We start from the raw sequence: 24,515 nt of genomic DNA, 5'->3' as shown, positions 1-24,515 counted from the left end.
TTGGCAAGATCCCATATCGTTCCACGGAACGAATCTTCAGGGACGGGAGCTGCAGGAATCGCATAGTTCTGCCCCCATGTTTTGCCATCAGAGGCAACATTATTATCGAACTTGATGAAAGACAAGCCGACTGCAGGTAGTACAGGCATGCTGCACAAAGGCGGAGTGGTGGTTGGTCATGGCGCATCCGCTTTGTTTTCCACGGATTTATGGTCCCTATTAACTCCTCCGAGGGACGAACCTGGCTAGGTGTATCGAGCAGTGATATCAATGCTGAGCGGAAACCCCCTAGCCGTAAGTCGAGGGTGCATATACAACGTTGCTGGCCGTGTTTGCAGCCACTCCAGCCAGTTAACTGACTAGTTAGCCAGCCACCATTGGAGGTTACAAGCTAGTTAGGTAACTAGTTAAGAGGGAAGAGGAAGAAACAGCACTGCTCTCCCGCGGGGAGCCGCGACTCGGAGGAAACGCCATCATCCCGTCTGCGCCCCGGCTGTCAAACTGCGTCTCCGGACTGACTGACTGTCGTTGTCTCTTTCGCGCGCAGTTGAGGTTGATGAAGAGACGTCGAGGACGAGCGGGCGAAAAGCCCTAAAAAAAAGGTTTAACCCTAGATTGCCCGATCGAGTTACCGCCTTCTTCTGCCTTTTCGTTTATATAAGAAACGTCGACTCGCGACTTCACGTCTTCGATCTTCGTCTTCGTCGTCCTTCAGCTCGCGGTGCGCCGTACGCTGTGTATATATATATATATATATATATATTTATTTATATCACTACGAGGGACGCCGCGAGGCAGGACGATGGGCGGGATAACGCCACACTAACATTAACTAGTCAGTTATATCTGGCTGAAACGATGCGCCTGTCCAGCTATCCCGCGAAACCGGCATCCGTCACCGCTCTTTTTGTTGAACTAGCTAACTATAGCCTACTAGCAAGCTAACTAATCCTTGATCCATATGCTGTCCGGTGGTTTGAAAGTGAAGCGAAAGAGCCTGTGGCATTCCTGCTTCTTAGCCCACGCTGTGATGGGTTCCCGAGTTTTGAGCTTACGAACCCCTCCAAGTCCCTGTTTGAGGACCCTGCCAGAGTGAACGGTTGCCCACCTTTGTGCGTTGTGTGGCTTGAGAAGTAGCTGAAATGGGCGGTTACCCCCAGCACTTCCGTATGGATGACGCCCCGATACTGTCAGGCCAACATGTCTTGCATGCATGCAGATGCGCGGCCAGCTGCTCGGCTTTGGGGTACGATTACCCCCCAGATAGCCACCACGGACTACCCGAGAGTTGCAGATTCCCCAGGACGACTGACAGCAGCAGAAGCCATCAGCCCCAAACCTTCTGCCATTCCCTTGGACCTTGTTTTCACCCATTGATGCAAGATCATAGGCAGTATCGTGAGGACCCCAAGGGACGTCAAGTGGGCTTTTTATCACCCCCTCCCCCCTGGGCCAGACTACACCGGATCACAGACTTGTCACTGTGGTGACACCATAGGATAACAGTACTATCTGTGGTACGGGTTCCAATCCTGACACGAAGGCCTTCCGTGAAGGAGCCTTGCATCGTTACATCCAGGAATAGCCAGGGCAACCTTTTTCGATCCAACATAATGTGATCTAGCTGAAACTGACTCCCTCCTCACGATGCATCTCGCATCCTCTCTTTTCTTGGAGACACAAACAGAAGGCGGAAGGCGACTGGTTGCCCTCGTTTGTCAACGTAAAATAAACAAAAGAAGGATTTTTAAATCCAAAAAGTGCATGCATGACTTGAAAATACCACCACTCTTATTTCGGGCTCTCGCAAGCAGGAAGCGATTGGGAGAAGAGGCTGGAGAAAGTGGAACTTCATTTCAAGCTGTGCTTTTCCAAACGATCTCCGAAGCTGTCTGGCCATCAAATGCCTTGTGCCAGTCAGGCAGTGTGTAAGAAGAGAAATCCAGTGCGGATCAGCATGTCTGTGATATCACTTAAGCGGCAAACCGCAGGATGCGGAAGTCCATTTGAGGCTCGTTGCTGGGCATACCTCCCTCCTAGCTGGTGACAGGTGCTTCATATTCTTCCCCTTGACTCAACTACCCTTTGTGCCTTGGATTCTGTCCATCTAATAATGGGTCTGAATAGAAACTCCTCGTCTCATTCCCCTCTCACTGGGTCAGAGCTAACGTAATATCCAGAATGGAAAACAAGGCAACGAAGAGCCGCTGCATACTCCAGACAGCAGCGAGAATAATTACGCATAAAAAAACACAAAATGCCAGGGCGAAGAAATCGATACTTATCACTGTATGGAGCAAGATCCACCTCGTTGAAAAAAGTAGTTCCACCATCACGCAATTCGCCTGCAACCCTAACATGGACTCAGGTAGCTCAATCGTTTATCTTCCTGTTGATGGGAATTGCCTATCTTTTTCAACAATTCTACGCAGTGCCATTAGCTGGGAAAGAAAACTCTTTGTTAAATTTACGTGCATCTCAGAGGCTGCAGCTGATTTGCTGCGGATTTCTCGCCATTTTTTTTTTTTTTTTTTTTTGGGCTCCAGCCAACCACTCTAGTGCCTGTCGCCTCACTTTTTGAATGCGAAGATCCCTTGTTAAACAGGAAGGGATATGGCGGAACCATGAATAAGCTCTAGGCAGCGTTTCGTTTTCAACTTTCGCCTCGTCCTATACAAAACTGCCAGCTCAATCGTGGGCAAAAAGATTATGTCTTAAAGCTCCTTCTTTACTCCGTACTCCTGACCTCCTGCAGCAGCTCTACATGACCAAAGAGAGCCGTCAAGGGCGCCAGCTTTCCGACTCCACACTGCTCAGCAATTCATCTTCGCACACAAATCCATTGCTGCCGTGAATCCCTTCCGCCTTGAATCGTGGACTCATTGGTCCTTTGCCAGATTTCCTTCTCCTTTCTCTCGGCCCGCCGCCCAACCATACCTTCATACATACAATGCCCAAGTCTGCTTCGCTGTAAACTGCACTCGGTTATTTTTGTTTCTTTTTCTTCTTTCCTTCCTCTCTCCCCATTGAAAGCAAATTTCTCTTTGCTCGCCTGACTTCTCCTCTCACGTTGTCATCCCCCTCCTCTGAAGAAGTGTCTTTTACGTCTTCTATTCCCTAGCTGATAGAGACGTCTCATTCTCGAAAACTCGATGAACGACGCACTCTAATTGCATCACTCATCGACACGGACATGAATAACAACACCATTTTCACTCTTCGAATGGTATTGACCCTAATAAATCCTGCATCTTGACAAAAAAGAAAGGATTCATTTCTTTTTTACCTCTTCTCTCAACGACAACTATTCAAACACCGGAGGGGCGAAGGTGGTTTTTTGCACGAGGGAAAGTGGTTCTATTGTTATCCATCTTTCTCAAACCTCTTCCTTTCTCCATTATCTCCTTGAACATTCTTTTTGAATCTTCCATCGTTTTTATCTTTCTTTCTCCGGTTCTGTTTAATTGAGGAGGAGGGTGAAGGGTAAGGATGATGGATTCACCACATAAGGCAAACCCATCAAAGGCAAGGCCTCATGGGAAAGATGGTGAAGATTCGGGATACTGCCTATCCCACTCTGCTTGGATGGATAATGATTCCCAAAATGTGCCCAAAAAAGACTCGAGAGAGCAATCGAAAGCTTCTTCACACCACCATCACCACCGACATAGTGGTGATTCTTCTATGAACAACCATGCAATATCACAACACCCTTTGTCGCCACAATACAATGGCCTACGGTCCTCTCTTCCACCTCCATCTCCATCCCCGCCACCAAACCCTTTTCCATATCACCATCCTGAACTGCCCTACCCTTCTTTTGGGGAAGCTACTTCCCAGGGAAGCCCGGCCGCTGAAGAAGCTGACGAAATCGAGCTTGAGAGAAACGACGACAGCACAACTGCCGCCATGCTTGTCCAAATCCCCACAGGCATGCAGCTTACATCACACCAGATCAAAATACTTCAAAAGGCGGAACGATTACCCCCAATACGGACAAGCACTCTCAGCGAGCTTGACTTGAACCATATCATGAGGAATATCAACTTGAGGATAGATGTTAACTTTGATCGTGAACTTCATTTCCAACCCATTGCAGGAGAGAAAGGCCACGAGAAGCGAAAGCTGGCGGAAGTTTATTGGGAGGCAATAGCACTGGAAATCTCCGTGCATAGCTATCAATCTACCAGCAGAAAGCAAAAGTCTGTCGATTCGTGGGGACACAAGCGAACAACCAGCAGCTCAGTGGGAGCTTTTGAACCACGCTTACCGGCCATGCTTGAGACATTAAAGGATGTCGTAAGCAGCCTCGTTCCGGAAAGAGATCAACAAAGCGTCATGCAAAATCTAGATGTTCCCTTTCTTTTGCAACAGGTGCATAAGGGGGTACTGGATATGGTCAATCTTACTAAATGGCTTGCCACGTTATTAAAGACCCACTGCGCACCGATGAGAGATCCATGGGCTGATAGAATGGTCGCCGAGATCAGTGAAGGTTGTGAAACTGGTAATATATACAAAATGGTGGAGGGGCTAAGAACGATGTTTGGGACTCTAGAGTCTATGAAATTGGTATGTCCCCAAATTTTCCTCTATTACATTCCTCTACAATACGTGCGAGAAGCTGAATGAACATCTTTCAGGATGTCGCAAATCACCAGATACGGGCATTCAGGGTGATTTTAATAGACGACACTGTCCGATTCCTACAAAGCGACTTGAAGAAAAGAATAGCGGCAAATGCTATAGACATTCAACAGGCAAGGAGATGGTACCTTAACCTTGGCCACCAACCGCTCTCCAAATCCCCGTATTTACAACACGAACTAAGAGGAAGCTACGCCCCCATCACTCCCCTATTTATTGGCCTTTTTTCTTTCCTGATGCCATTTGAGCATCCAAAGAGACTTGAGGACATATTTGAATTTGAGGCCGATAGACTTTGGTTTATACGGGCTGATGTACAGGACCTGATAGGGCTTAAAATATGTTCTCGCGTGTTTGAAATGGTTGCGAAAGAGCAGGGTCGACATAGACATAACCCTTACTACCAACAGGCAAAAGCTGCACTCCCGTCTCGCATTTGCAGCATCCTCGACAACTGCTCTGATGGTATGTCTGCTGGATTCAATTCCCGCTCTGTCAACGCCAACTCTCCGACTACCAATCACAAATGGAAAAACAACATTGGCTTGGTCTCGCTAGAGATTGCACAATGTATTTGTTCTCTGGGAGGCTACAGCAAGAGTAATACATTCCCCGACAGAAAGACTTTGGAGTACGTTGAAAAATGTCTTGACTCTTTCTTTTCGTCTCCAACTGGTCAATTTCGCGAATTCAACCTGTCAGTTCAGGGGGAACTTGAGGAGGCCACTTTTGGATATGTTAAAAGATACTTAACCATGACCCCTCTTGAAATATCCGAAGATCAACGCCCTAGAGAATACCCGGAGTCAACGAAATATGCATACCCTCAGAGACTGCTACCAGATGTCGATGGCATAGCCAAACGTTTAGCTCATGTGGGGGTCCTACACTGGAGAGTATGGGCTCCAGTATTATACCTACGTGAGGGCCCTGGGATAACATTTGCTCCTGGAAGCAATATCAGTACAATGTACGCGACGGAGTAATTTTCACCTAGATCTTGCGTCGATGATACCCTGCTTCTCTTCCGCTTGCCTCGATTGCTTTGATATACCCTCGGTATCAATCAGCCATCTCTACAGACCCAAAAATATACCTGTTTCCTTTGTTCCCTGATTCACCATAGACTTCCTTTGCTTGTTCATACTCTCTCAACTTCTTTAATATTCTGGGTAACGCGGTTCTGCAACGATATTATGTCGTTTCCTTTACTAGCCTTCGATTCTGCTCCTTGTTGTTTAGCGATTTGCAGTGGGAGCAAGGTGTGGGAGTTTCTATGTGCTATTTCTACGTTTTCCTCCTGCCTCATTTGTTCCCTTTGTTTTGTCTTTTCAGCGGCGGATTTCTCATGAATTTAATTTGATAATTATGAGAGTATTATGTATTATGAGGATATTAAAGACAATGCAAGCTAAACATTGTATTCTCGATCGCATTGCTCGTATTCTAACGTTATCCATCGTGTGAGTTAACAACATGGACTGTCCGTGTATAAATTAATTAATTAGTTATGCTAGTAGTTAACTAATTAGCTTCTTGTTAGGATCTTCAATAACTAGTTTCTCCCTTTTTCCAATCACAGAAGAACCAACCAGTGCAAGATCACAGCCAGTTCTTCGATGAAACGAGTAACTCACGTAACAACACTCCCCCAGTCATAGAATATATACCGCTCATGACAACTGCCCCGTACCTCGCTTATCACTGTTCTCTCAGGTTCCAGGCCATGCCGTCGATCATTTCCAAGTTGCACACCCTCAAAGTACGACAGCTGCAAAAGCTAGCACTGTCAATAGGAATATTATCATCTGGGACCAAGGTGGACTTGGTCAATCGTCTCTCTGAGACTTTACACACATACGACCATCAAGCGCGCGGCAAAAATGGCTTCGGGTCGAGTCACGGTTCAGCAGAGACCAAGCTACAGACCCCAAACGGCCCAAGACCGATGAGCATCTTGAGTATCGATATGGGAATTCGAAACTTGGCTTACGCACATCTGCTTGTTTTCCCTGCGGCCCAGGCAAGTGATGTCAGGACGATTGAGTCTGTATATCAGCCACTCTCTGCGGCAAAGACATCCCTGAATGCATGGGATCGACTTGCAATCTCTTCGTTTCCTACCTGCGATATCCATAAGGACCCTTCGACAATGTCAATTTCAAAACTGGGTGGACTACGAAAAGCTATATTTCAACCATCTTCTAATGCGCAAGATGAAGAGGAGCAGCCTGAAAAGGAGTCCAAGGAGCATTTTGCACCATATCTATATGCTTCCCATGCTTACACGCTTATCACCTCGCTTCTAGAAGCATACAAGCCGACACACGTCCTAATTGAACGGCAGCGATTCCGCTCTGGGGGTGGCAGTGCGGTCCAAGAGTGGACTATTCGCGTTGGCGTGTTTGAGGGCATGCTCTATGCTGTGCTACATACGTTACAGCAACAAGGGAAAGGGGAGTTTGGCAGACTCTTTGTACAGGGTGTTGACCCGCAGAGAGTGGTGAGATATTGGACTAATGATGAAGTGAAGGATACCACCCCAGATTCGAAGAAACGGGTGAGCTCAAAAGAAGGCAAAAGAGCCAAAATCGACCTAATTGGGAGATGTTTATCTCGATGTGTTGGTGTGGGCGATTTTGACAAAAGCTCAAAGCACGAGATACCCGTAGAGCTTGGCCTAGTTGAAGGGAGTCAGGCAAGGGAGATTGTTCAAGCATATCTCGACAGGTGGAATGCCGGAGGTAGAAAGGCAAAGAGATGTAATGACATTCGAGCTAGCATGGAACAGAGTAGCGGGAGCGTCGAGAACATTGGAAAGCTTGACGACTTAGCGGACTCCCTTCTACAGGGCATTACATGGCTGGAATGGCAAAAGATGACTGAAAAGTTACTGTATAGCAACGCAGTGATTCCTGCCTAGATTTTGAAAAGGGATATCTTGTCTAGTCGTTAAAAAATAATAGAAAAATAAAATAATCTAAGACATAATTTGGAAGAAGTTATAAAGGGTTTAGCATCAACCAAGAATCGAAGTGAATAAAATGTAAACAAGAAAGTGGCTTGTGTTGCGTAAGGCATGCAACCTAGAAGCTCCTTTAAGAATTATCTTAATTTCACCAAGCCATTATAACGTCAAATATTTAACAACATAACTCCCTAGTAAGCAAGACCAGTCGGGAAATGGTAGGCTGGAGAGCCGGTACCGTGGGGCATACCCTGGCTAGGATGGCTGTGATGGGGGGGATGGGAGGGATGGGCTGGGTGGGTGGGCTTTGGAGAAGGGAATGGAGGGGTGGCTTGGTCGGGCGACTTCATAGCTGAAGTGTGGTTACCAGCTTCAGCTTCCTGAGCCTTGGTTGGCTTTGATTCCTAGTAGTCAAATGTTAGACTATGCAAATTCGGAGTATTTTGCTGTAGCAGTTTTCTATGTAGACTTACGGTGGAGACAGTCACGGTAACAGTGGCAGTTGCCTGAGTGACAGTAGCTGTGACAGTAGCAGTTGCTTGAGTGACAGTAACTGTGGAGGGGGGAGGGCAAGTGCAAGGGCAAGTATTATCAGGACCTGGAGCGCCAGCTGGTGGCTGTGGAGCGCTGGTAGGAGCCGGGCCGGGATTGCCAGCTGGGTTCTCTGGAGCCTTCGTTTGAGCACTGCCGGGAGCGCCCTGGGAAGCGCTGGTGCAAACTTCGCTAACAGTAACCCATTCAGTCGAAGTGGATGTGCTGGTTGTAGTGGTGGTTCGGGTAGTGGTGGGCGGGACACTTGATTGAGGGCCAACAGGAGTCTGAAGGCTAATGTTAGTTTTCGTGCTTTTAGAACGGATATGTCAATTTGAACTTACGGGGATAACGGTGCGAGTCTCATGGGTGATAGGAACAGAAGTTGTGTATGTGTATGAGGTAACACTGTTTCCGGGTCCCAAGGTATAGGTGACTACAGAAGTAATCACAGTACAGCTTGGGTCCTGAGGAGTAGGCTTTGGGTTTGTTCCTGTGCCCATTGGAGCAGGAGACGAAGTCATTCCAGCTAAAGCGGTGTCAACTGGCTTTTTAGCAGGGGCCTCTCCCATAGAGCTGGTTGGGGTAGCATAGCCAGTGCTGAGAGGCACGCTGAGGCTGGAATCCTGGCGGTTGAAATGGCGGTATCTGTGGCGTCCATGGGAAGTGGCATCAGAGAAGGCAGCAAGGGCCACAGTAAGGGCGATGGTTGTCTTGGAAAAGAAATGCATGGTTGCTGTGTGGAAGAATCGGGAGTCGCAAGTTGGTGATATAGATCGAAGCAGGGCCTGTAGAAATAAATCAAACGAGGGACTTTGACGAAATCAATTCGTCTGAATGGCTCCTGTCAATGAATGTCACGCACTTCTCAGAGAGAGGCTGATGGAGCAAAAATGAGGGTATGGCTCTGCCAGAGATGAAAGGAGAGACTGGACGACGAAGAAGACAACGTGGAAGAGCGGGCAAAGGGAAGGGAGGGATGCGGCGAGCGTGGGCACCGACCCAAGTATATATATAAAGGCGTGTTTGACTCAGGGGGGTCCAAGACCAGGGTCCTTTTCTTTCTTCCGGCTTGGGTGGCCTTTTTCCCGCGCCATTCTCCGTAATCCTAAAATTACACCCCTTGCTAGAACCCTGGCGAGGCAGTTCAGAATACACCGTCTTCTCCCTCTGCCTCCAGTCGTCTTATCTGGTTTGAGGATGGTGTGCCGGCCGCCTCCACCCCTCAAGATGCTCAGCCAATTAAGGGACTGCGTTTCACGACTTCTATCTCGTTCCTTGCATGAAAGGGCCAAACACAGAGCGGCCTCGAGGGAGAAGAGAGGGGGCCAGACTATGACGAGGGGGGTTACAGCCAACCCTAAATTTCCTCGGCTTGCTTATCGCTGAAACAAACCTTGGGCGGGTACGAAGGATCTTCTTGTTGTCAGTGCTAATTTCCTCCTCATGTACCTTGCAGCCACTCAAGGAGAGGCATTTCGCGCGCAGATGGTCGATGGGAAACCATATCAGAGTGCAGTTGCAAAGCCAGCAAATCAAGGCCGCCACAGCCGCACTCCCATCACTCACACACCGTCTTGTATGGTCAGATGTCGGTGGTGAGTTGGCCCGTCGCCAATGCAAGGGCCGAAACCCATCAGCCACTCAGATGTCGGTGCTGCGAAGCGGGTTGGCTGTTATATTGTCATCACTCCACCCAGAGAGAAACGAAATATCCAGGCTGCGGAGAAACGAGGCTTGCCCTGTCAAGGGGCCGTGGCACCAAGTTTTTTTTTTTTTTTATCTTTTCCTTCTTTCGTTTGGCTGAAGGCATGCAAGTCAACACCGGCGTGACTTGCTTGTTGGCGCATATGTAGTTACATATACTCTGTGAATGCCCATTTCTGCTGCTTTTCCATTTCAATTGTTTTCTCCCTGTTCAGTGTCATGACCACCGAAGAAAGTTCTCCGTGTAGGTGGTGAGGTAAAATCTGAAACGCACCGTCGAGCTTGACGCTTGTATAGCTCGTTACAAATAACATCTTTGTACTTTTGCCGTCGGGAGTATGGAGTAGTCTGCCTCATGCTGAGCTGCATGAACGTTGCTTGGTAGATTAATCTCCCTTTCTTTTTCTCGTTTGGTAAAACCGTCGGCCAAGGCTTGCGACAAATATAAGAAGTCACCGAGCCGCCTGTTGGATTAAACATAATCGGGTAATGCAGCCGCAGCCCGACTCAACGACAAAATTCCATGGCCATGGGTCATGGCAAGATGTAAAATATTCATGCTCATTCTGGGCAGCCAGGCTTAGCCCAGGCCACGGCGGCGTGTAGTTACAACACTCGCAGCGTGTCAATTTTTTTTCCTTTTTCTTTTCTTTTCTTTTCTTTTCTTTTCTTTCTTTCTTTCTTTCTTTCTTTCTTTCTTTTTTTTTTTTTTTTTTTTTCTTTCTGTTCCTGACTAGAATTTATGCCTTGTAAAAAGCATTTCCGTGGCTGGCTTGTATTTTCCTTTGAAAGAAACGGCTGAGACTGGCTGTGACAGCCTCGCAACAGCGTCACTGTCAAGCGCCCAGAGTCCGTGTGTCAAGCCGTGATCTGTGGCGGGCATCATCGTCCTTGTAAGATTATTAGCCTGGCGATAAGAAGAATACCACAGTAAATATGGAGTACATTACTAGAACAACCGAATGTTGGGTATCCATTATTATGATATCGATGTGCTTAATTAGAGTAGCCGGGAACCTGGCAGGCTTCGTCCGCTTTCGTCACCTTCGTAGAATCTCCATTTTACCCCTTTTTGCTGCGCTTCGTAAGCTCCGCACTGCTTATTTTTATTATATCAGTTATCGTCTGCCCTCTTGAAGGGAGACGCTGCCATTGACGTCGCCACCATGCTCCGTGCAACTTCGGCAGATAAACGCTGTGGTGGAACGACTGCTGGTGTTGTTGCCCTGTCGATCGCATGGGCTGACAGGATCCCGATCCCCCTCTCGAGCCAAAGTCTTGTCGACTCGTTCGCTAACCCGCAGCATGTGCAACCAGTTCTTCGGTTCCTCCAGTTTCATCGGCCTGAAGATACGGGAGTTGTTTAGTTGTTTAACTATATTCGCAGCTGGTGTCTGTCTGGAGATGCAGCTAGCAGCAGCAGGCTTGTCCTCCACTCAACGATAGCCCTTGGCAGGACCTCCAAGCATCTCCCACTGTTCTCCGATAGAAGATACCGTGCCTGTGACAGCGAAGTCTTCCAGTCAGTTGGCCGCTGGTTGTCGTTGTTTTGTGCTGAGATACGAAGCGAAGTCGAGTAGACGTCAAAACGTCCCAAAGAGGAAAAGCCGACGACGGGTCAATTAATATCTTGAACATCGCCTGCGCATTAACAGATATCCATACTATTTCTTGTAACCGTCGACGCACCGGTGGCAGCGGTATCATAATCAACTTGACTGTTTCGAAGGGTTGATGCACGGCTTCAGCCCGTGTTTCTTCCGTTGCACGCCGGCTCTCGTGCCTCGATCAGTCGGCATCTCAAACATGGCAGCGCAGCTCCCGCAGCTCGACTCCCTTCGTTCGCAGTACAGAAAGTCGCTGCAGTCATTCAATGCTGGCCTGGATGACTTTCGGCTCCTGGACATCGTACCTCCTGAGGGCGAGCAGAACGCGCAGCCGGGCAGTCTCTATGTCCTGGATTCTTCGTTTAACCCTCCAACCATTGCGCATACCCAGATGGTGACCGCTGCAGTAAAGGCAGCAAACGCAAAAGGGTCCCCACCGTCAAGGCTGCTATTGCTATTAGCAATTCAAAACGCCGATAAGCAGCCAAAGCCGGCGTTATTCGAAGATCGTCTTGTCATGATGCGGCTAGCTGCCGAAGATGTCCAACAGGCTCTAGCCCAGGATACTAGCCGGGGCAAAGACGGGAGAATCTGTAACCTTGCGATTGATATCGGGGTTACGAAACGCCCATTCTTTGTGGATAAAGCAGTGGCCATTGCAGGCGACGGTAGTGTCTATCCAACGGAGGTAGAACAAGTCCATTTAACAGGTTATGATACACTAGTTCGAATTTTTGCACCGAAATACTACGCTGCCGGGGACCTTAGCGTTCTGAGCCCTTTCTTTAGCCTGCACAGGCTCCGGGTAACCATACGCCCTGGTGGCAGTTGGGGGGATAGAGAGGAGCAACTATCCTTCCTCAGTAACCTAGCCAAGGGTGCAACAGAGGACATAGGCGCAAAGAGAGAATGGGCAAGCCGTATCGAGCTCGTTGAGAGCAATGCAGTCGACAGTGAGCCGATAAGCTCAACTACAGCTCGAAATGCAGCCAAAGACGGTCTGGAGCTGCTCTCCAAGCTTGTCACGCCGCGAGTTCTTGAGTATATCATGAGCAAACACCTTTATGCCACTGACGATTAATTACCTGTAAACTCCGTATCTCATATGCCCATGAATCCCCACCGCATCTTACAAAGGAGGATGATATGTTATCCTACTATTACTTACATGCTAGCCAATTTTATAGTCACTCCAAACCAAAATAAATCTACTAGGGGTTTCGTTACTCTTCATCTTCTCGTGTCCCAAGAACATAAGCCATTCCTCCGCCAACCAGATTCGCCAGACCAACGCCAATAGCAGCACCTCTCACCATGCCTCGAGCACTCCATTTCTTCCTAAACTCTTGCTTCCTTCTCCCAGCAAGTAGGATATATAAACCGGACCACGCGGCGCTCGCACCGGCAGCATCCTTCTTGAATCCGGCCAAGTTCATGTAGGACGTGAGCAACAGCACCGGCGGAAATATCATTGGCACAAACTGGAACGGACGGAAATGGAGCGCGGTCACAAAAGTTGCGAGCAGTGTCGGCGGGAACGATGATTCTATTGGCAATTCAATTCATCAGCGTGTCAGTGAGCTGTTTCACAGTTCAGGCTCGCGGTTCAAGCTGTCTTGAACATGACAAGGTCTTCTCTAAGAGAATCGACTGGAACCAAGTACCTCCCCATGCTCGAGCATACTGTGCCAGTGTTGGCTTTGGCTTTCCAGATGTTGTTGAAGTCTCGAGGTCTTTAGCCATTTTGTATCACCGGCGATGTTTATAGTTGGAATGACGAGTATAGCAAGGGAACAGTGTTCACAGTTCGGGGCGCTTTTCACAGGCGTCAAACAAATAACAGCCTAGCTCTCGCGGGCCCCAATTGTTCTCGTCAAACGTGAATACGGCCTTGGTATCCTGGCGAGCTGTCTTGAATGTTGTCGGCGGCTTTGATGTCTTTAGAGAGAAATTTCTTGGGTTCGTTTTTTTGGCCGTGCAATATCACGTGATGTGTCTTGAACATCTTGCTGGCAAGAAACGAAATATATTATTATTCCTGAGAAAGTCATCGCCAGCACCGTCGGAGTCCTCGTCATTCGAAAAGGCCGATAACCTTGGGCAGATTCCCTGTACACACCTCTTACGCCCCTTAGGACTCGTTTTCGTGGGCTCCTTTATATAACTACGCTCTCCCACCCTTTTTTTTGGACGGCAACGCCCTTTGCATTGGAAGATTCGCCTGCCTACACAGGTTTTCGGTATCTAGCGTCGATATACCGGTTGATATACGTCTTGCCTCTTGCTTCACCATAATTATTGCAAGGAGCCTGAGATTATGCCCTCTGCGACCGCAACTGGTGCCGACAGGCCCAGTGGTGCCCATTCTCGCCAGCACAACCAGGGAAACCAAGATAGGAAATACACCCCAGAGCAAAAAGCGGCAGTACTAAGAGTGCGGAAATGCTCTGCTACAGCGTTTTATGAGATTCTCGCAGTCGAGAAAACCGCGACAGATGGAGAGATTAAGAAGGCTTATCGGAAGCTCAGCTTGTTGACCCACCCAGACAAGAACGGCTACGAGGGTGCAGACGAAGCATTCAAGAGTATGTACGCTCTCTATAGAATTTTTTTCTATTCAAAGGACATACTCTAATGAGGGGGGGAATAATGTGTAGTGGTATCGAGGGCATTCCAGATATTATCTGATGCAGACAAGAAAGCCAAATATGACAGATTTGGCGGAGACCCAGACAACAGATTCAACGCTGGAGCGTCGACATCTTCACCTTTCGGTGGCTTTGGAGGCTTCCAACCACATCCCGGACGGCAATATGCTTATGAGGAGGAGATTTCTCCGGAGGAACTCTTTAATAGATTCTTCGGCGGAGCTGCAGGCGGAGGATTCGGACCGTTCGGTATAGTTTCTCAAGCTTCTAATGGACACTTTGGCAATGTTCGAACTTTATCACTAACAAATACCGCAGGAGGTGGCATATTTGATGGTGGTCCCCAGTTTGTCTTTAGCATGGGAGGCGGCCCCGGTTTTCGTGTACATCAATTCGGAGGGAATCGACCACGAAGACGCCCGAGAGATACGAATGAGCCAGATCCCTCCCAGACGCCTCCAGGAGTTGCATCTCTCACACAATTTCTCCCTCTCCTCCTACTATTTATCCTACCCTTCCTGTCCAACCTGTTTAGCAGCACTTCGCCTTCAACGCCATCTTTCAAACTCCACACCCCAGATCCACCACATACGCTCCAACGAATGACCCCGAAACTCAAACTCAAATACTTCCTCAACCCAACAGATATTGAAGACTACAGCCCGCGCAAACTCCACCAGCTAGATCAGAGAATTGAGGTTGACTACGTAGCCAACCTACGCCGTGAGTGCCAGAGTGAGATAAATTACCGCGATCGCCTGGTTCAAGATGCTCAAGGGTGGTTTTTCCCAGACGTTGAGAAGATGAGAGAGGCACAAGATCTAGAGCTCAAGAGTTGTGCAAAACTAAAGGCACTCAGTAGCTGATACCCTTGCCCTCACCCTCAACAGTATAGCTGACTTTTTTTGATTCTTATAACTTTGATACGAATAGATAACTAATTATGTTTAAACGTACATCAGTTTTCTACTAATTCCTCCCATTAGGTTTCCGGAATCTACTCTTTGTTCCAACAGTTCTGCAATTTTTACATAGTTACTGCGTTTATTACTAACCAGGTAACCACCTACCTGCCTACATTTTTGGCAGATTGACTTCAATATGGCATGCACAACGTCTTACGCGAGGTTGACGGTGAACACTTAACTACTCGTGGAGTACCTAGGTACGGGCCTGGCCGAGGTACCTCGGTGGTGCGTAATGGGGTCGGAAGATGAATTGTTCCCCGCCAGCTGTGGAACCACGGAAATTTCACCATCTTACCAATTCAACTTCTAGCACGAAATGGACGATTACGTCGAGTTTTTCCCCTGGTTAGAAGGAGAAAGGATATTTTCTAGCCTAGGAAGAGCTGTTGTAAAGCGTCGTCGACAGGATGGAGAGGGCTTTGAAGTTGCAAAAGTTGGGGCTGTGAATGAAAACGAGATCGCGGTTCTTGACCATATCTCGAGATGTACCACGGTCAAAACGGCGAAACTGCGTGGAGTGAGCATAGTTCGCGAAAACTCGATAATGATTATGGATTTCCTCCCCGGAAAAAGGCTTGACTCCGTCTGGAAAAGCATGAATGGTGACGATAAAGAGTATCTGAAAACCCAGATCCAGGAACAAGTTGTCCTCCTGAGACAATGCTCAATCGACTATGTTGGTGGCATTTCCCATAACCGCTACGTCCGAGATCCCTATCGCCCATTCAAGGGGGAGTTTTGCGGGCCATTTCATACTGAAGCGGACTTTGACAAACACAAGGTCTCCCTGCTAGGTGCGCGGGATCCTGCGGCAGCAAAGGCCCTGGAGGAGAAACTTGACGCGCTTCGCAAGCCAGCATCTAAACCTCGCTTCGTACTCACTCATGGCGACCTCTGCCCACATAACATACTTGTCCAGAATGTTGGGGAAGGAAATGATACTGAATGGCGTATTACGGGAATCATCGATTGGGAAAGAAGCGGATTTTTTCCTGACTACATGGAGTATACAATCGCTATGACAAGTGAATTTCACGATCCAGAGTGGAAACAATTTTTGAATGAGGTCTTCAGCGGGATTGGATTACAATGTTCCCCCCAGAGAGTCGAGGCGGAGGCACTGGCTGTGGAACGGTTATTTGGGGAGGTTACTTACTTCGGGCACTAGGAATTGGCTTTTCCAGCAACTATGCACCTCATCATGTATGCATACACACATCATCTCATGTTGTAACAACTCTTCAAGCAATTCTCAATTGGGCGATGGCAGAATATAAAAAGAGTAGAAAGTGAGTCTACTTGGATTTTTGTATTGTCCCTGGGATTTCTAGATACAATAAATAGGTAGAAAGGGGAGAAAGGAAGAGAAAGGAAGACATGGGTAGTTATTGAGATGGGTAGTTATTGAGAGCCGTTACTGAATAATGCAGCTTGGAAAAGAAGTAGGATTGTATTCCGGCGGATCTGGTTCCCATAAATCATCCTCAAGGCCTGATCGTAAAGCCACAAGGTATATCTCTGCCATCTGACGCCCAAACCACTGCAGCAGGTCAAACCCAGGCTGAAACTCTCGTAGGTGCCGGCACGCATTGGAGCATTTCATGTCTTCTCGACTGTTCTCTTGACTAGCCAGGCGTAGGATATCTTCGAAGTCGTGACGGCTCATTCGTTTGGAAGTGACTAGCTCCTTTATCACAATACGCGGATTGTTCGTCCAGTCTAGGTCAATATCACGCATTTTGATGTCGCCATTCCTGGATATGTAGGCAATAATGGGTGGTGAGCTCGTCGACACGTCGTCAGGAGAATAGACGAAGCAAGTGTGATGGTAGACATGGCCAGGCGGAGGAGAAGGTGGCCTTCTGGTGGCTTCATGGACAATACTGGCCCATGCCATGGCTGTTGGCGTATGCTTTGAGGTGTTATTTTCTGATAACTAGTTGCAGAAGAGTATTGGGATAAGGGATATGAACTTGAAAAAGGAATGTAGTTGATCGCTGATAGATGACTAACATAGCATTAGAGGCTTGTCTTCCACTGGGAGTTTCCATCTCTTCGCAGGTTAAGTAATAACAAGTTAACGAGTTACTGGCCTAACTAGTTAGATTAAAGACATCTTGGCGTGACCTTGTTGGGGGCTGGCGCTTAAGCAACTGCGCTCATTCGCCAGCTGTTTTGGTCCACGACCTCCCGCCACAAACAATCCAAATGCACGGCCAATTCCAGGTGGGCAGCTTTAGAATGGAACCTAGGAACATCCGATCTCCTACGGCTGTGGTTACAGGTGACGGCGACAGGCAGTTGGAAAACCGCTTTCTCGGCAACCTCTAACCCTTTCAAGCTGTTATTAAAGGAACCTGCTGCATCTTCAATCCTCGATTAGGTCTTGATAATAACTACTCTTGACTTGGCGGTCACCCGTGTCGTTCGAAGTGGCACTTGCTCTCATAAATTCAATGCAAGATCGCATACCATGTACTCCGTACTCAGCCCCCAAAATTGCATGCTCATGCGTCAACAGACCATCATAACAGTGTGGATAAAAAAGGGGCACTAAAGTGGATGTATCCCAGTCAGATATCAATGATTTCGGCCCCAGCGAATTTTTTTAAGCAGACATCTACAGAGTGCTCCATTTTCCAACACAAGTTGATGCGAAGCCTGCAGTTATGGGAGAATCAGCGGCAAGTGAAACTTGATAGACACCATGCCGGCTCAGTGATTGTACCCTTCACTCAGAGCCAATCAATACCATACCCATGTTGTCTTGGTTGCCGGTGTACTCAAGTTATTGGTTATTATAATTATGTACTCCAATCCAAGGATATATTACCAGATTGTTAATACCGTATCTACAAAAACATGGCTCTCTTTAACTGTTAGAAACCGCCCCATGCATAAGCGCTGGGTTTCATTCGTTTTCTCTACCCCCTTCCCCTTTTGTGTCGTCTGGTTCTTTTTTTATATCAATTATGCATTGTTGAACTATTGACCCTTGCTTTAGTTCAAACGAGATGAAATATATAAAGGAGGAAGTAGCCCTATGTCCGATACCTCAGCACCCAAAGCACAGCATCCTCAGTCTTATACGGTATTACTTCTGGCTCTCTATAAGAATCTACCTTCTGCTTTCTACCTCATTGAAGTTGACAGTAAGGTACAATGAAGCTTTTCTTGTGAATAAACACTAAAATATATTGCAGACTCCCGTTCGTAATGTCTGCTCCTGACCAATCCTCAAACGCCCGACCCCTGTTCCTAGCCCGCTTTAGACAGTGTGGCTTCACCTGTCGCCATACTGAACATTGGGGGTTATTCCTTGCGAAGTCTTGGGATCAATGCGCGGAGGGTACCCTTTTCCATGTGGTGTATTCCGGAAATCCTACTGTCTCTGCGAGTGTCCATGCTGTCACTGGCTCGTATAGCCATGGCTATTTCAACGTTCCAAAGTTCCATCCGAACACCAGCGGCCAACTCACCGGTCTCAGCTCCATTATCACTGCGGCACAGGGTGGTATTTCAGCTTCCACTCTTCACCAAGTATCCCAGGCCATCGATGCGCAATTCCCTTACAATATTGCCAACAATAACTGTCAAAATTTTGTCATCCGCGTCCTACAGGAGCTCCATAAACAGGGTAAAGTCACCACAGAGGCCCTGAGCAGTGTGGCCGGCCGTGTTGGAGGAACTGTATTCACCCCTTCTGCAGGCAACTGGGCAACTGCATAATGGTGTTTTGGGATACGTACCGGATCAAGAATGTTGAAGTGGCGCAATTACTATTGAAGTAGATAGACATGTTACGTAGTTATTACTTCAGAAGTAATCTTCTTTTCGCTTTTCTCTCCTCACTGAGAGTAGTAACCTACCCTATATGGCATTAAAGGACTTGAACGTCGCTTATCCTCATGTTTATAGCAAATCCAACCTTTAGGGTAAGACTTGGTTATTGGCTAGGCGAATTTAGTTAAGTCATCTGGGGTGTTTATACAATCACTAGAGCACCAGACAAAAAGGCCTATCTGCCCCATGTTCTCTACAGGAACATGGACTAAGGCCGGAGTTTTAACAATAGATGGATGACCAGTTAATCCTGGCATTTTATCTGTTTATTTACTGATCTTCACGCTCATTGATATACACTTATTACATAGCTTTACTTTGTTATATCACTCTTAGGCATATTAATTAATCCTTTATCTTCATTCCTTGCCTGTATTTAACATATAGTTATAGTTAGTTAACTCTATACTTTACAACCAGCTCCGTAGCAAAAAGAAAATTCAAGTTTACTATATAGAAACAGTCTTTGAATAGACCAACCCTAGGTTCTGCAGTTTTATTCTCGGGGTTCCCTTCATATATTAGTGCTACAAGTTAAGTAACAGGTTGTCAAACTACTGGGCAAATAGGTGAGCCCGTGATCGATAGCGAACCTAGAAAGTACTCTAGAGTAAGTAGTTAGTTATGCTTCCTTATTACCTGAAGTTACTCCGTACCCTATTAATTATTAGTTAATGATGAGTTTCCATTGTAAACCCTCAACTTAACAACAAATCTCGTGAATACTGGGATGTCATCACGTCTATGTATGTATGGTCCCTTGAGCATGCGGGCCGTGGATGACGCTGATGATTTTATAGTCAGGCATATCTCTAAAGAAGAACTCCTCCCCTACACTAGCAATCGCTAAATGCATGTTCTCTGCTTCCAGGAAGGAACTTGGAATACTTGAAGAGTACATACAGTGATCAGGACAGTATTTACTATTTAGTTAGCGATTTGTATAGTTATCTTTCTAAGTTTGATAGTCTAGATTGCAGCCACTATTTAGTTGTGGCTATCTAGCTCCATAGTGGGCGTGGAGCTAGTTCTAATGGCGCTTTATTTAGAAGTGACACTTCGACGCTTGCACGGCACACAGTTACCCTCTGCAACGAGCTTCCTTGTAAACGCCGCTGCGCATCTAGTCAGGCTATCAAATCGCTGTTGTAGCGAACATGAAATTGGTGGTGGTGATGGTGGTGATGGCTGCCTGGTGGGCGGTGGGAGAGCCTGGGGCTTATCTAATCAGCAAATAACTAACCACTTAGTTATGACGCTGACAAAAAGAAAGACACAAGCTTCAAGTTCGAAAGAACATCTCCTTGATGCCAACCGTCGAGTTCACGCCTGAAGCGCCATAGAAGGAGATAGCTCTTGGACGAGAAAGAGGGAGATAAAGGCCGTCTAGCTTCCGGAATCAGCTGGAAGCTTGGAATATGGACAATATGGACGCCGACCAGGTAACTAACTAGTTGAAGCTCTCCCTACATCAATCACCCTCCAATACCCCCAGATTCCCAAATGCATAGTCACGGAGACATCTGCTCACTCATTGCCGTAGATCCGCAATAAGCGGCTGGCTAAGCTTGCTTCCCAAGCTACCAACTCTTCATCGTCACCAAACGAAGAATCTCAGCCTTCCTCGAATGCCGCCTCACCTGCACCAGCCCCTCAGCAGCAACTCCCGCAGCCAAGCTCTTCTGGCGGAACGAAGCCAGAGCCAGACTCTGATGCAAATACTCACACGGAAATGAAGCGTATCAGAATTACACAGGCAGGAAATCAAGGGTCGGCAGCCAAAGGCTTATCCAAGCCTCCAGAGACTATTGAAGAGTTCGAGAACCGGACAATATGCAACATATTTAGACTATCCCTGGATGAAAATAGGCGCACGGATATACATGGCCAGAAGTTGACGTACCTACGCGGAGTACGTCAGGATTTGGAAGAGGACAAGGCTCCTGTGCGAATGAGTGTCACCATTCTCGACCAAGCGTTGCTTGAAGCTGCTTCACAAACAGATAATCAAAAGCCTCTTTCATACTTACTGCCATGCTGGAAGAGGATATCCACCTTATTCAAGGGTTTTAGGAAGCCGGCAGTTGGTGATCCTAAATATGATATTATTCTAGAGGCTCGACGGTTATGCATGGGCTACTGTATATTTGCAGCGACAATGCCAGAGATGTTCGGGTATGTTTCCACTCCCAGCTGACCATAGTTCAAGTAATACTTGCTCTGACAAGTTGAACAGAGTCGAATCACCTCCGTCTGCTCCCCTGAAACCACATCTCTTATTGGATCCAGACGACGATCAAGGGCTCAACCAGGAATTTATTTTGGAGGCTCTCAAACGTGTAGAGGAAGATGACTCAATTCTTCCTGCTTTTGTCACAGCGGTTGAGGAAATGAGCCAGGATCTCTCAAGGATTACTCTAGACGATGATTATCATCCTTATATGATGGTGAGAATACTGCAAAACACACGGTTGTCAATATATTTATGTCTAATCTGTCATCCCGGCTCATAGGCCCTGAGAAATCTTGTGCGCTATCCGGCAATAGCTACCGCTATTACAGATTCTCCCAAGTTTAACCCAGCGACTTCGGCCCCTGACTTCGAGACCATGACTATTCTTGGCCCTTGGTTTGCCCTCTCTCCTCTCCATCCTAACGTCACCCTCAAATATTTCTCCAGCCCGAAGACTCGTGACCAACTCTTTATCTTAAATGCCCAGAGATCCATGAGGATGACCCAGCAACTGGTACAAAGTGAATTACTTGACATCATCAACCAGTTGATCCGGGCTTCGAAATCCGCACGAGAACACGTATTGGACTGGTTTGCGGCGTCCTTGAACTTGAATCACAAGCGCAGAGCTCTCAATGTAGACCCTAAACAGGTCTCTTCTGATGGGTTTATGTTCAATATAACCACCTGTCTAGACCAGCTCTGTGAACCATTTATGGATGCTACTTTCTCAAAGGTGAGATTTCTTAGGTTTACAGAATTTGGAGATTTGGAGATTTGCCTGCTAACCTTATCTAGATTGACAGAATAGAGCTGGAATATGTCCAACGGAAACCACGAGTCCAAATGAGGGACGAAACAAAAATCAATGCTGATCAAGAAACCTCGGACGCATTCTACGACAAGACCGTAGACGGCTCATCAAATTTCATTACCGAAATATTTTTCTTGACAGTCGCCGCTCACCATTATGGCAGTGAATCATTGACAACAAAACTTAACGATCTTCATAGACACATTCGAGATATGCAATCACAAATAGATCGGTTTGAGCTTGAGAGACCTCGATGGGCTTTTAACCCTGTCCAGCTTAGGATGTTCGAGGAAGCCCTCAAAAAGTACAAAGACCGGCTAGAGCTGGGTATGGCCCTTGAATATGCTCTCCAAGGTCTGCTTCTCGACGAACTTTGGCAGTCTAGGTCCATGCAATTCATGAGATATGTGATAGTCTGGTTACTACGCTTGATATCTAAGCGTGACTTTCCAAAAGAACAAGTTCAGCTCCCGCTACCAGAAGAACAATCAGAAGTGCTGAAGTTTCTGCCGGAGTATTTCCTTGACGACATAATCAGCAACTTCAGGTTCATACTGTTGAACATGCCCCAGGTTGTTACTTCAACCCAGGGAGATGAGTTGGTAATTCTCTGTATCACGCTTCTACAGAGTTCCAACTATATCAAAAATCCCTTCATGAAATCAGGTTTGGTGACTATCTTATACTATGGTACATTATCTCGACGAAGCGGGGGGAGAGGAATTCTCGTCGACATGTTCAACTCGATGCCATTCGCCCTGGGCCATCTACTCCACAGTTTGATGACATTTTATATTGAAGCGGAGTTCACTGGCACCCACACGCAGTTTAGTGATAAATTCAGCATCCGATATGAGATATTCCAGATTATCAAATGCATCTGGCCCAATCAGGTCTATCGAGACAAGCTCTCCGTCGAAGCGAAGAAGAACCTGGACTTTTTTGTTCAATTCGTGAATCTTCTCCTGAACGATGTAACTTATATCCTCGACCTATCATTCACGTCATTTATTAAGATCCATGACACTCAAGAGGAATTGAATCGAGAGGGAAGCTCGATGGAGGAGAGCGTTCGAAAAGAAAAGGAAGAGTTTCTGGATGGGGAGAAGCGTCGTGCAAAGTCAACTATGCAACTAACCAACGAAACGGTTGCGATGCTAAAGCTTTTTACCGAAGCGTTGGCTGATTCGTTTACCATGAAGGAGATTGTACAACGTCTGGCTGACATGATCAACTATAACCTTGATGCCATGGTTGGCCCGAAGAGCACAAACTTGCGTGTGGACAACCCTGCCGAATACGGATTTAATCCTCGTAATATGTTGAACGAAATCACAGACGTTTACCTGAATCTGATGGACAAGGAAAGCTTTATTCTGGCCGTTGCTCGGGACGGTCGCTCGTATAAACCGGCAAACTTTGAGAAGGCAGCCGAAATTCTTCGAAAGTTCGCCCTTAAATCCCCGGAAGATTTGGCTAAATGGGACAAGCTCCAGGCCGCCGTCAAGAAGGCAAAGGAGGAAGATGAACAGGCAGAAGAGGATCTAGGCGAGATTCCGGATGAGTACTTAGGTAAGTTTTCAAAATTTAGCATTAGGGGTCACAGCCTGTTTCCTAACTTCTACTAGATCCTCTTATGTATACGCTCATGGAGGATCCCGTTATTCTCCCAAGCTCCAAGGTATCAATAGATAGGTCAACTATCAGGTCCCATCTTCTAAGCGACCCCAACGATCCGTTCAACCGAGCTCCTCTGAAGATCGAGGAGGTTGTTCCTGGTAAGCCATGCTAATTTTTTGCTTTAGCTATTGGTCAAGGATGCCTACTGACCCGCCCGCCCTTTAGATATCAATCTCCGAGAAAAAATCGAAGCTTTCAAAGCGGAGAAACGGGCCGCGAGGTTGGCTGAAAAAGCAGCGGAAAACAGTGACAAGATGGAGACTGGTGCTGGTTAAACCTGCGCTGTAAAGTCGTTATAGAGGCAATTTATGGAATACTAACTATTTGGTTACGCTATCTAATTGTGTGGTTTTACTCTTAGTGTCCATACCAATGAAATCTTTCTTTGCCTATTGGCGTTTTCTCCTGCAGCGAGATCAACACCACCAGCACCTCATAGTCATCAAGGCGCCTACTGATATAAATAAGCTTGTAGTCAGGGGGTAACTAACAAGGGACCCGCACAAGCTCCAAACTTAATTGAGCCTAAATTAGTAACATCTGTCATCTCCCCCAACAACATCGCCAGTTTCAACCATCTCCAGCGCATTTGACCAGCACCCTTCGCGCGCCTCGAACACTCTTCCAAGATGGACGCGATAATGGAATCCGTTACTGAATGGGCTAAGTCCCTTCCGCCGCGTGCGGATTTTTTCCCTGTCACCCAGCCAGCGTACGCGGTGCTGATAACTGTCTTTCAATACTTCCTTATTGTGAGCATCGCATGCCTCCAAACGCTCAAATAACAACTGCGCATTCCTTAATACATTCTAACACGCAATATACTCATATCTAGGCGCCAATACTTCAACTGTTAACACCATACTACC

The 24,515-nt window shown here is 47.1% G+C and overlaps 10 protein-coding genes across 10 annotated transcripts; 7 read left to right on the top strand and 3 right to left on the bottom strand.

Moving 5' to 3' along the window:
* Positions 1-3,489: 3,489 nt before the first annotated feature.
* Positions 3,490-5,633, top strand: ARB_01586 (cAMP-mediated signaling protein Sok1, putative; the record flags this gene model as incomplete). The annotated part of the gene is made up of 2 exons (XM_003012032.1): positions 3,490-4,572; positions 4,644-5,633. 2 exons carry the CDS (start codon positions 3,490-3,492, stop codon positions 5,631-5,633), a joined length of 2,073 nt encoding a protein of 690 aa, XP_003012078.1.
* A 740-nt stretch (positions 5,634-6,373) lies between these two features.
* ARB_01585 (uncharacterized protein) lies at positions 6,374-7,570 on the top strand (the record flags this gene model as incomplete). The annotated part of the gene is made up of 1 exon (XM_003012031.1): positions 6,374-7,570. The coding sequence occupies one exon, from the start codon at positions 6,374-6,376 to the stop codon at positions 7,568-7,570; it is 1,197 nt and encodes a 398-aa protein (XP_003012077.1).
* A 236-nt stretch (positions 7,571-7,806) lies between these two features.
* On the bottom strand, positions 7,807-8,877 carry ARB_01584 (uncharacterized protein; the record flags this gene model as incomplete). Its single annotated transcript, XM_003012030.1, has 3 exons — positions 7,807-8,019; positions 8,089-8,433; positions 8,491-8,877. The coding sequence occupies 3 exons, from the start codon at positions 8,875-8,877 to the stop codon at positions 7,807-7,809; spliced, it is 945 nt and encodes a 314-aa protein (XP_003012076.1).
* Positions 8,878-11,659: 2,782 nt separating this feature from the next.
* On the top strand, positions 11,660-12,541 carry ARB_01583 (uncharacterized protein; the record flags this gene model as incomplete). Its single annotated transcript, XM_003012029.1, has 1 exon — positions 11,660-12,541. One exon carries the CDS (start codon positions 11,660-11,662, stop codon positions 12,539-12,541), a length of 882 nt encoding a protein of 293 aa, XP_003012075.1.
* Positions 12,542-12,683: 142 nt separating this feature from the next.
* ARB_01582 (uncharacterized protein) lies at positions 12,684-12,896 on the bottom strand (the record flags this gene model as incomplete). The annotated part of the gene is made up of 1 exon (XM_003012028.1): positions 12,684-12,896. The coding sequence occupies one exon, from the start codon at positions 12,894-12,896 to the stop codon at positions 12,684-12,686; it is 213 nt and encodes a 70-aa protein (XP_003012074.1).
* Positions 12,897-13,777: 881 nt separating this feature from the next.
* On the top strand, positions 13,778-14,974 carry ARB_01581 (uncharacterized protein; the record flags this gene model as incomplete). The annotated part of the gene is made up of 2 exons (XM_003012027.1): positions 13,778-14,045; positions 14,118-14,974. The coding sequence occupies 2 exons, from the start codon at positions 13,778-13,780 to the stop codon at positions 14,972-14,974; spliced, it is 1,125 nt and encodes a 374-aa protein (XP_003012073.1).
* A 418-nt stretch (positions 14,975-15,392) lies between these two features.
* On the top strand, positions 15,393-16,244 carry ARB_01580 (uncharacterized protein; the record flags this gene model as incomplete). The annotated part of the gene is made up of 1 exon (XM_003012026.1): positions 15,393-16,244. The coding sequence occupies one exon, from the start codon at positions 15,393-15,395 to the stop codon at positions 16,242-16,244; it is 852 nt and encodes a 283-aa protein (XP_003012072.1).
* A 246-nt stretch (positions 16,245-16,490) lies between these two features.
* On the bottom strand, positions 16,491-16,973 carry ARB_01579 (uncharacterized protein; the record flags this gene model as incomplete). The annotated part of the gene is made up of 1 exon (XM_003012025.1): positions 16,491-16,973. One exon carries the CDS (start codon positions 16,971-16,973, stop codon positions 16,491-16,493), a length of 483 nt encoding a protein of 160 aa, XP_003012071.1.
* Positions 16,974-18,292: 1,319 nt separating this feature from the next.
* Positions 18,293-18,805, top strand: ARB_01578 (uncharacterized protein; the record flags this gene model as incomplete). Its single annotated transcript, XM_003012024.1, has 1 exon — positions 18,293-18,805. One exon carries the CDS (start codon positions 18,293-18,295, stop codon positions 18,803-18,805), a length of 513 nt encoding a protein of 170 aa, XP_003012070.1.
* A 1,532-nt stretch (positions 18,806-20,337) lies between these two features.
* ARB_01577 (uncharacterized protein) lies at positions 20,338-23,921 on the top strand (the record flags this gene model as incomplete). Its single annotated transcript, XM_003012023.1, has 7 exons — positions 20,338-20,361; positions 20,463-21,094; positions 21,123-21,366; positions 21,433-21,888; positions 21,951-23,538; positions 23,595-23,744; positions 23,812-23,921. The coding sequence occupies 7 exons, from the start codon at positions 20,338-20,340 to the stop codon at positions 23,919-23,921; spliced, it is 3,204 nt and encodes a 1,067-aa protein (XP_003012069.1).
* Positions 23,922-24,515: the final 594 nt, after the last annotated feature.

The sequence above is a fragment of the Trichophyton benhamiae genome (genome assembly GCF_000151125.1).
Source record: "Trichophyton benhamiae CBS 112371 chromosome Unknown contig01094.0, whole genome shotgun sequence".
Lineage (NCBI taxonomy): Eukaryota > Fungi > Ascomycota > Eurotiomycetes > Onygenales > Arthrodermataceae > Trichophyton > Trichophyton benhamiae.
This window is presented reverse-complemented; position numbering and strand designations above follow the sequence as displayed.